Source organism: Ylistrum balloti, unplaced genomic scaffold, assembly GCF_031769215.1.
Source record: "Ylistrum balloti isolate Yb309-2 unplaced genomic scaffold, AGI_CSIRO_Ybal_v1 Utg370442, whole genome shotgun sequence".
NCBI classification, from domain to species: Eukaryota; Metazoa; Mollusca; class Bivalvia; order Pectinida; family Pectinidae; genus Ylistrum; species Ylistrum balloti.
The window spans coordinates 339,839-351,977 of NW_026782295.1; the positions used below are offsets into that span (position 1 = coordinate 339,839).

At 34.5% G+C, this 12,139-nt stretch overlaps 1 protein-coding gene across 2 annotated transcripts; it reads left to right on the forward strand.

Annotated features, from left to right (window-relative positions):
* The first annotated feature begins 243 nt into the window (after positions 1-243).
* LOC132554765 (succinate dehydrogenase assembly factor 2, mitochondrial-like) lies at positions 244-8,362 on the forward strand. Of its 2 annotated transcripts, none has more exons than XM_060219073.1 (6): positions 244-292; positions 887-1,021; positions 3,845-3,990; positions 6,280-6,461; positions 6,780-6,889; positions 8,162-8,362. In XM_060219073.1, the coding sequence occupies exons 3-6, from the start codon at positions 3,925-3,927 to the stop codon at positions 8,278-8,280; spliced, it is 477 nt and encodes a 158-aa protein (XP_060075056.1). In that variant the 5' UTR covers positions 244-292; positions 887-1,021; positions 3,845-3,924; the 3' UTR covers positions 8,281-8,362. The 2 variants fall into 2 exon arrangements, with proteins under 2 accessions (XP_060075056.1, XP_060075057.1); XM_060219074.1 differs by lacking the exon at positions 244-292 and adding an exon at positions 355-369.
* Positions 8,363-12,139: the final 3,777 nt, after the last annotated feature.

Below are 12,139 nucleotides of genomic sequence, written 5' to 3' on the forward strand. Positions count from 1 at the left end.
TGATTTGTTCACCGTAAATAAATATCCATCAACAAGAAAAGTTCTTTTCTTCTTTACTAGTTTGTACGTATACCGACCCTTATTGGTCTTCATAGACATCAGTCTGAACTTTTATAAAGTGTTGGCTTTATGGTGGCTGATTTCTGCCAAAGTCTTTACACAGTCGACTGTGATTCTGATCAACCCCATTTGCAATTAATTGCATTAAGGTAGTGTAGGTAGTCCGGAGGGGAAATACCAAAATGGCGTCGAGAACACAAACCTGCCGACAGTCATCGGTTTGATAGGCCAAGTATTGACAAACTTGTCCAGCTTTTAAAAATTCTTGACTTATTATGCGATTTCATGCAATGGGAGGTATTGTGACTGGTAGTTATTATTCCGATGTTGATGTTAATTAATCGTAAATGAGAATCTGAATCTGTTAGAACTCAAGGAAGTTTTGATGCTCTCAAGTCGGATCTACACGTATCTCGCTGACAAATAAGTCTTAACAGAGTGAACATTTAAGTGTAGTTTGTATGTTATATATTTACAGCAAATATCGAATTTCAACGGAAACTCAAAACATTGATTGTCCAATCCGTCAAAACACGACTTAACATCACCACAAATAATATCAGTATAGTGTATTATTAGTGTTCAAAGTTAGTTTTTGTTAAAGATACGTAACGAAATGCTGATGAGACTCTGTTTCAAATGAACAATAATTCACTGAGTTTAAAAAACTCGTCTATGTATACATGAAAATAGATTGATGTCGATCGAAGCTTCCTTTTAAAGTTTGTGTGACGATCCGGTAAATATATGTGTCAAAATCGCCTGTTGAATACATGAAAATCTGTTAATTGCTCTTCTGTTGTTTAAGCACGACGTTATTTTGTAGGCCCCCTCCGGACCACGTACATCACTGTGGAGTCGGCGTTTTTCGCTCAGCCAAACTACAGTGTCGGCTACCAGTATTGTGTTCCGTATTTATCATGCACATGCACTACGGCAACGGGATTTTAATATTTCTAGTGTAAGTGGATCAGTTGTATCCTGGTGGAAAGTTCTGATAGTTGTCGCTCGCTAAAAATAAAGATTTCTCTATAGGAAGGTTACTATTTTTTCTTTGAACTTCATTATCTATGTGCTTTCAGATTTACTTGTGTTCTTAAAAGAAAGAAACGTTCCATTTCTGCAAGCGTAAATAAGGTAGAATGAAGCCTCGCTACTTCAAAATTAGGACCACCTTGGTACTAAGACCACTTCTTTTGAGCCACATGCACACACCCGCCTCTCAAAAAAAGAGGCCATCACACGCGAGAAATCAAAAGAAAATTTTGATTTGCACATTTTTTATTTCTCTACTATTAATGTAATTGTTATATAGTTTATATATATATATATATACATATGTAAAGATGTATTTTCATAACCAAACTGCTTTACCTGTATTTCTCAAACTGACCGATATAATGTAACATGTATTGTACATTATGTGTATTTCCTTGTTAATATTTGTTCCCCAAGGTTTTACTAATATAATGCGATATCGATATTGTCTGTCACATAACAGCCATGTGATCCAAATTTACAATTTATGTTAACACTACATGTAAATCAATGATATTATTATTAGTTGTTATAATCATATTATATTCTACTGATAGGCGCAGTATATATTACCAACGAGTACGTAATTTAGATGAAAGATTAAAAATTTATTCACGGAATAAAATGTACTGCATCGACCAATCAAATTTCAGTGATCAGTTCAAATCGATTTCTTTGTGATAGATCTGGCAGTTCGGGATCTGACAGCTGACAGTACAGACGGTTAGTATGTTTCCAATCGTCTGAGTCAGCAATTTGATTTTTAAGTAATATGTCTGCTTACGATTTAATATAAGTATTTGCACACTGTAATATGAAAAGTAGGGATTATTACTACAGTACGTGTTGTAGCATCTATCGTGATTTCTGTGTATGGATGGCTATCTCATTCCCGGATTGAATCTGATTACTTCTTAGTGTAAACACGCAATTCAACACCATGTGTTCCATAATATATAACAACTTTTTAATGACTAAACATTAAAGAGGTCAACATATTATTACAGATATGTAAGGACGAGTTATGTCCCTTTACCTTACTGGTATTATTAATAGACAGATACCACACGTGTTAATGTAACTTACTTACATTTGTGATCGCTGCTATTGATAAATATTTACCTGTATCTACATATATATGTAATTATATCGTAAGTTTCAATCAGTGTATCACTTCATTACTGCCGTTTGTCCGTCTCAGGTGTTCATCTCAGCGATTTTTATCGTATAACGAAGAAGGATTATGTGATTATGCCTCGTTTACCAAATAAGGACATCTTATATTGAAAAAGTGATGATTTTTAAGTTATCACTTTTGATGACTCATTTCTAATATGAATTAACAAGCGAATTGTAAAGCGACCGATGAAAAAGTAACTTCATTTAGTTAGTGTTTAAAAAAAAAGAAGTAGAAATATGGTTCCTTTAAGAAAAAAAAATCCCGTCCCCCAAAAAATTCAATCTAACCTTTTTTTTCTAAACGATGCACACATAAACACATATCTATATCCACCATTTCAGGCTTACCATTATTCATTTATTTCTATTTTATTTACTTTTTTTTTGTCATTAGAATGTCATTCCCGTTCAAATGATGATTTTGAGTAATGTGTTTGTACTTCTGGATAGCTGTAAGCTATCTTAAGCATATCTGTGATTTAGTGATGTCATCAGAAACGGAATTGCATTCACATGTCCGATACACATGTCGATCATTTCAGGTGAGCAAAATTGAAGTGGGATCTGCAGATTTTTTTTTTTCAGAAAAAATACTGTTGTTTCACTGGTCAGTTTTTAGATAAACCATATAATATGAAAACATTTGAATTCATTTATGTATTTTTCATGATAATTCGTTTACATAGCATAGCTAGCGACAAATGGTTCTTAGGGGTCTAAAGCTAATGCGCTATGTAGGATGTTACTGGGTAATTAAATGCAATGCCTCAGCGCATAGCATAATGTCTTACTTAGTCGATTCTGAATTAATTAGGCCTATATATTCAGATCCAAATTTTGTCTTGCTAAAGCATTAATGTAGTCACTCCCAGCTGATGTAATGTTTGGTTGGCTGTCCACTACCCTGAACATTGTGTCTTCTGATTCCCAGAACTTGTCCTACCGATTTTCAAATGTATTTAGGGTTGGCGATCTGACCACTTTTTCTGGCAATGAATTACAATTATTGACCACTCTCTGTGAAAATGAGATGTCCAGCATACATCTTGATTTCTCCAGTGATTGTGAGTTCCCTCGAGTACGTTTTTTCTGGTTCACTCTTAATAAGTTTTCTACTGCATTCTTGTCATAAAGTCCAATCAGTATTTTTTACACTTCAGCCATGTCTCCTCTGTCCCTTAGATATTTCAGTGGTGGCAAATCTAAGTCTCTCATTCTATCCTCATATACCATATTTTTCAAACCTGGCAGAAGCTTCGTCATCCTTCTCTGGCCCCTCTCCAATACCTTAATGTCCTGTATTTGGTAGGAATTCCAGATACTAGCCCCATTTTCCAGATGTGACCTGACCAATGCCTTGTACGATCTTTGATCAAGATATGTTCTTCTTACAATTCCTAGGACTCTGTTAAAAAATAAATATCTTATATTGCAAAATGTGTATTACAATAAATAATACTCGAAGTAATTTATCAATCAAAAATATTTTTTTCAATATACATTATGTACGTATTTGATATATATAGAAACTGGCGGTAATAGGTGACTAGTGCACAAATTTTTACAGGAATGGCTCAGTCCGGAAGTTGACTTTCGAAGGGAAATAACTCCTAGTACAAGAACTATTATACAACAGGATCAACAAAGATGTCATTGAATGCTGTTCGTCATCTTGTTCGATCTGCCGCCGCTCAGAATTATCAACTATGTCGGGTAAATTTTACCAGAAAATGTTTTTGAATTGATTTGATAATTACAATATTGCACATACAATGAGTTAACATGAAGCTAGGAATTTATTCGACATCTCCAGTTTTGACGGATCCCACTACCGTTTAAAGTGGTTTACATAACTAAATCCGATATTTTCGTGTGAATTTATGTAAACTGTTCGGAAGAACTCCGTGTTTTAAATTATCCTGCATTCGGGTAGCTGATTTAATTGTCACACAGGACCGTGACGCACTAATTGATAGATTGTAACGGTATTGACCTTTCGTTCATCCTTCTCGCAATTGCAGTTAGAATATAAAACATTTCTACATTTATGTACTGATGGTTCAAAAGATGATGATAAGGTTGCTGCGGCCATGGTTACACAAGATGAAATTTATGGATGCCGGCTACCGAACAACACCTCAATATTTTCGACGGAAGCGCGAGCTATCTACCTCGACCTTGAATATATTCAAATAAACAAAGTAATGAGAGCTGTTATCCATTCAGACTCTCTTTCTGTACTACAAAGTCTTAGCAATAGAAATATCGAGGATATTTTCATCCGTAATTCAGAATCGATATACCAATAATAAATTGCACTCCATAAAACATATTATCGGTGAAGGACAACCACTGAGACAAAGTTGTCTTCAGATGAGCCATACATACCTTACACATTCATATATGCTGAAAGGCGAAAATAATCCACGGTGCATAGGATGTCATTCACCATTTAACATTTTTCATTGGACTGCATTGACCATCTGTCTACTCAAGAATGTTTTTGTTATAACATTACAAGTCTAAAAACCCTTTTTGAAACTGTTGAGATTTGTAAAATTCAAAATTACCTTAAAAATGTTGGTCTAAATAATAGACTATGACATACCATTTTAATCTTTTGTGATAATATACCCATTTAAGTTTGTTTGATGCTATTTCCTTTTGAATCACTGTGTCTTTTACTGGTTGGTGGCTCTAATGACCTTTTCTGTGTTGATGGGCTGTTAAGAATGTCATAATAATAACAAAGTAACTGTATTGACTGATCAGTGTTAATAGATATGATATTGCAGCTAATGCAAAGGCACTTCTATCGATCCTCACAACCATATAGTTTTGAGAATTATACATTAAACATCTTGTGTTTTTGCACATTATATACAATTATGACCCCAGCTTTCTAGATCAAATTAAAGGGCAATACTGCAGGAATCATATAGAAGAAGTCTTCACATGTATAGAGTGTCCAAATATTTCTAATGAATTCTGCTGTTTTAGTAGTACAATTGTTTTATCTCAAATATAATATCAGATTCCTGTGCATTAAGTTAGAACTTGATCCAAAGGGTTCTTAATACTTTCCATGATTTTATTTTGTCTTTGTCACAGACTAATAGTCCCCAAATACCAGTGACCCTTGCAAGGTTCAGCATTCAAGCATTGTTTTAAATAGTTTACAACAGTGTGATAGTTATAAACATTTTTCTACTAACTTGCATGCCAGGAAATGTCAAAGCAATTAAATGTTGTAAACCAAGCATTTCCACTCATTTTCCTTGACATCTTTACTTTCCAGTAATACTACAACGTCAGCCTCTATGTTGAATATCTCTTGACTTGTGGTTATAAATCTACCATTTCCACCACCCTCACAAGAATTTACTGTTTGGTAGGTTTACAACCACAAGTCTTGAACCCTTCAGAATATTTAGAACTTCCACTCTAATCTTAATTTCCTCTCACATGATGACTACTGCCCATTGATGTCATAGTACAGAATGTTTGTTCCTGATAACCTTTATTCAAATAAAAAGCATGGCAGTCACATCATGTAATCTTAACAAAGATTTTTAGTAATTGGTTATCGCAATATCTATTTGAAAGAAAATTATGAGTCTTCTATAAAAAATCAAAAAGAGAAAAAAATTTTGCCAGTTAATACCAAGGATAGCCCATAAAGCCATTGTAGCTTTTTTCCAATGACACTGTGTGTAGGCAGAAGAAAAGAAGAAAAGATAATTGAAGAGATCAAAATCTGATTGTTAACAATTGTTTTGGCATCATAAATAATTACTGGTGCTCTAAAAATCAGATTTTGTAAGGAGGTGTGACAAAATAAACAAAACTGGATATAAATAGTAAATGTATAATTTATTGATTAATCCTTGTCCAGAACTCCATTTGTTACATAAACTTTCAATGTTAATGTACAGTGGTATGTCATTCCTTAAAAAATCTGCAAGAAAAGATCATATTTAATCGAAATTTATGTCTCCTCAGGCAGCAGCAGCTCCACTAGTCCAGAGAGTGAAGTTTTCATCCGAGTACTACACACCACCAGAGGAGTATCCTCCCCCACCCCCATACAAGGAAAGGATGAATGAGGACACAGAGGTCATGAGATCTCGCCTTCTGTACCAAAGTAGGAAACGAGGGATGCTGGAAAATGGACTCCTTCTAAGGTATGAAAATACTGGTACAGATACCAAAATAAAGTCAACAATAAAGAGTTGTGTTGTACAATAATGATTAACTGGGAAGGGAAACAACTCTGTCAAGCCTATTTTATCATGGAAACAAGTTGTTGTCACTGAATACAAGACTAGAATAATACAAATATACAACATGACATTCTGAGAACTCAAAATTACTTGAAAAACAGTAGACAACATGAAATCTCATCAATTGACAGTTTTCATGTTATATGTAAACAGTTGTATTTTGAAAAAGTAAACATGTATTTGTTGCTACATTTTGTAAAACAAATTGTGTATTTTCAGCACATTTGCAGCCAAGTATCTTGATGGTATGAATGAAAAGCAGCTGACATTATATGATCGCCTTATCAACACTCCTAGTAATGACTGGGAGATCTACTATTGGGCTGTTGGTATGTATCCATTCATTTTAGCAAAGATGCACAGGCATTATCACAACAAGGAGACACTTTATATCATTGTTCAGGTGAACATTTGCAATTACACAGAATTAGATAATCAATCTTTTATTAGGGTAAGATAGGATGTTTTTAGCCTTCATCAACTGATGGTTGGTTGTGCAAATTGCCCTGTGTCAATAGTCTATTGGTCTTTCATTATCTGTCCTTGTACTGTTGTTGCTATGGCTACTTCTTGAAAAGCACTGGATAGGTCTTTCTTAAATTCCAAATGTACATTTTCCTTGGTTCTAGTTGAGTAAATATCTGTATCTCTGATATCAAATGTCAGTTCAGAATCTTGGCAAAGCCTGGGTTATGACCATGTTCTGTACCTTTGTGTTTGATATCCACTTCAGTCCTTCTTTACATGTGGGTGACACTATTATTCTCATACTCTTGCATGTAAAACACAGAAATTAACCATGCAGGGATATCTCATCTTACTCTTGAGAAAGCTTGGCTCAGATCAGAAGGAGATGGCTTATATGCGTAAAGGTCATGTCATCATTTGATTTGGTGTATTTAAGTCAGAACTGGACAATGTCATCAATTTCAACATACATTTCAAGGGCCATAAATAATAATGTGATGTATGTGAATCACGGCAACAACATTCAATATGTTACAGTTTGTTATATCTGATACCTGTTCTGTGATAGTGGCAGTGATACAACAATTCATCTCCTACTTAAAATCATTGCAATTTGAAGAATTCAGTTTTCCTTGTGGTCCTGGGCTTTGTTAATGACATGCTTGATAGTAGGTGACAGGTGTGTCCTGAACTGTCAGAAATTGTGATGAGATGCAATACAGCTTTCAAAGGGGCTTAGTATCAGCAAAAAACAGGAAACTGTTTTTGTCTAGTTTTAAAATTGACCATTTTTGCCAATGTCTGTAGTTTGAAAATCTTCTTTAAGTTTGAAATGCATCTAAAACTTTAAGTATATTTCGAATTTGAGTACTTGAGACTGAAATGAATTCCTGATTTTTGAAAATAGAGCAAAGGCCACATTCACACATTCTTTATAAAACTGCTGCTCAGGGTGTTGTGTGAATTAATCGTAAAACAGACATTAGATAATTGGTGTAGAATATATGATTATTTTAATGCTTTCTGATACATGTTTTATGTCAGATCTCTCTTTGGTTTGAACCTGATCTTCTTGTCTGTCAGTGATATAATGTATAGGATATTGTTTGATTGGTAACTTTACTGTATTCCAGGCCAGAGACCTGTCCCGGAGAAATTCCAGAGTGAAATCATGGATATGTTGATGGAACATGCCAGCAACAAAGATCGTCAAAACCGAAGTCGACAACCAGATCTTCCAAATACCCCTTAGATGTGTTCTTTTAATTTATTTGTTTTTTGTGGAGATGACTGTGTAAATAATTTTTCTATATTAAAAATGTTAAACAAATACTATAAGGCTATCATTTTGTCTCTATCCAGCTTGGTTTTAAGCACACATTTATGTATTGACATTCTGTATAACTTTCAACAACATACTACTTTATTGTCTTGTAATAAGTGTACCGCCTCACTTTTTAAGTCAGAAGTAATGCACTGGTTCAAGGGCTTATCTCAGTATAAATAAGGTTCTCATCAAGGACTTCCATTGTGTGACGAATGTGCTGCAACACCTGACATGGATGTTAAATGTATGAGACTACTTGTGTGTGATCTCCCTCATCACAAGTCCCAATAATTATCTATATAAAGCTGGTCCCAATAAGATTACTGCATTTGTAGTAACATTCAGAATGTTTTTCTCTCCTCTGTTATTTGCTATAGCTGTCCTTGGTCTTTATGCTAACTGTCCTGTTATTGAAGGATTTTGGTTGTCTCCCCTTATGAAACATTCCAATAGTAATCGGGTGGAGTGGAATGTCACTGTATGTTATAAAAAGATTATGGAGAACTTTGAGTATCAAACCAAGTCAACCCTATGGTAACATTCATTGTAATTCCTAAATATTCTCTCTCTCAACTTATAGAACCCAGTAAATTAGATAATGTTTATTAATGATAACAGTTTGTTTTCAAATCAGATCATACTAACGGAGATAATGCTTTAGTATAACGTCAGCATTGAATACCAGTGTATTCTTAATGGAATCATGGAAACAAATTCACAAAGTTACTCTTTATGTAAAAGCAAAATGGTATACGAGAAATCTTATCGAAAATCGAAAAGGTTTCGATATGATATATTAAAGGGGATACTAACAGCACTGGTGCAGAAATTTGGTAAATCTTCCAAGATTCTGTACACCAGTGTGTGGAAAATCATATCCCCCACAAAACAGTACAAATGGGGATATAACCTTACATGGATATCACTCATTAAGTTAGACGTCTACTGCACAAACATGAATGAATGTACAAAAACATTTCTTTTATTCCACTTTGTTAATTACTAAAACGACCAGGTTTGAATTGGTGACGTCACCTATTCAGTTGGTATCACTAATTGAGAAAGGGAGATCACCGATTTACTAAAACTGATATCACTAATTAAGAAAGGGATATCACCTACTTATTATGCTAATATCACTGATTAAGAAAGGGATATCACCTACTTATTATGCTAATATCACTGATTAAGAAAGGGATATCACCTACTTATTATGCTAATATCACTGATTAAGAAAGGGATATCACCTACTTATTATGCTAATATCACTGATTAAGAAAGGGATATCACCTACTTATTATGCTAATATCACTGATTAAGAAAGGGATATCACCTACTTATTATGCTAATATCACTGATTAAGAAAGGGATATCACCTACTTATTATGCTAATATCACTGATTAAGAAAGGGATATCACCTACTTATTATGCTAATATCACTGATTAAGAAAGGGATATCACCTACTTATTATGCTAATATCACTGATTAAGAAAGGGATGTCACCTACTTATTATGCTAATATCACTGATTAAGAAAGGGATATCACCTACTTATTATGCTAATATCACTGATTAAGAAAGGGATATCACCTACTTATTATGCTAATATCACTGATTAAGAAAGGGAAAGGCATCTGAATGTCAGCAGGATTTAGGGCACGTGTTAACTTTGCACTTATCCAGTAGATAAGCCCAGCAAACTCCAAAGTGAATTCACGAATTGTGAATTGTTCGGTTCCTAATCCCTAGCTTATATAGGTGCCAGAGGAGCGATGAGAAAGTGGACATATCGTCGTAGTTTTAAAAATCTTGTTCTCAATACCCATATACATTGTACTGTAAAACAAAATGAAAGCTCTTAAAGGATCTTATGGTGGCATGTAACTGCCATCTATTTGACGTGTTCACGTGTTAATTTACCTCGACAAATTGTCATATCAACACGACTTGTCATGATAATATCGTGTTACGTCGTCTGGTCGTGATAATTACCAAGATTAAATCATCTCTAAGTCGCCATCATTTGGTCTTAAGTAAGGTTTTTTTCTCATTTGTGAACATCACACTCCAAGGTTTCAAACTTCACCTGATGCTCAGGGTAAGATTGACTCTGGTTTATATAGGAAAACTACATTTTTGATAATCTAATTTATTATTTAAATTTAAATTATTTGTATTGGATTTCAGGTTGATATCAGGCACATATTAACCCTGTCTCACTCATAGGGTGTGGACAGGGTCATATTGACTGACAGAAAGTCTTTTAATGCACTTGGTGGATAGAAGGACCCTACAGATGCTTTACTAAAATTGTGTTTTATGACCATGGGGTGTCTCACATTGTTCCTTTGGGAGGGGCTAAAGAATCTATAATTTATTTCGTTATCGGAAAATAACATTTTTGAGCATAATTTGTAAAATTTCCATTGGACATGATCCAAAGTTGGTGAGAACAGTTAACATAGGTTGATGCATTATATTTGTTTTACTTTCACAATGTACATGTACATATAGTTCAAATTAACGTACTGACATTTTCTGCTTAAAACTCGGTCAACTGTTACAGGTAATAATATTACACGCCGCGAATAATTTAACCCGTCTAGAAAGATCATCTGGAAAAAGTGGCATCTAAAACTGCAAATTACAAGATAATATGCAAAAAATGTTGATGTCATAACATTATTTCACACTAATTCGTCAACCCCCCAAAATCATGACGTCGCGAGTGGTTACTTCACTATACTTCTGTTGTTCGTGGAAACATCTCTGCACGTTAATGAACTCAGTCCCAGCTGATTCGATTTTACTATCACAGTCTTCGAAATCTGAGATGTTCGCTAAATAGGAGTAAGCCACCGACAGCCTTTAGATCGATAAGGACCGCGATTGATTTCAACAATTCCACTAAAACGATGCAGTTGGACGTCATTCTAGATATGAAAATGGCATCGTTTAGGAAAAAACAGTCCATTTTTTAGGATCGAAAATACATCCCTCGAAATGGGGAAATGACACTTAAAGAAATACACGCTGTGTGCTTGATGCTAGATTGGGGTACCCTGCAAATAAACCATGGCTGTCCGCACATGACCGCATTGCCCGTCAAATTAGAGCAGTCAAACTTTTAACGCATACTTCAACCTTGATAATAAATTAAAGATTATCAGTGTCATATGATTTTGACAGCAAACCAAGGACATGTGTCATCCTCAGATTACAGAGACTGGTCACTTGGTCGAAAGAAAAGCTATGGTCCTACTTCGGATCAGACAAATACCTATCTCTTGATTAGATATAAAGGCAGGGTCCTACTGTATACTTTGTTAGACAGGGACCTATTCCCGGGTTATACAGATACAATACAATACAAATTTGTTTATTAAAGTGTCATATATCACAATTACATCATATGTAAAGTACACAATATAAAACCATAGTGAGACCGTTGGGATCAATCATATTAAACTAAACCAGGTAAATCCAATATCATGAATTAAAACTTACTTATCACAGATCGTAATCCAGAGAACAGGTGATTGGGACAGCCCCTACCTAACAAGCTCTCTGGATTATATACGAAATATATAAATTATAATATATATTGTAATACTAAAATAGGTCTCATCCATACTGTAGCTGCGTGTTATATATGAAATAATAAAACAATACACATGGCAAAAATTATTTATGATACATTCATCAGTAGTGAAATTTGGCATTCCAAGGGTTGGGGAGAACCCTACCATCGAGGTTTGCCAAACTTACGCTACCTACAATAAT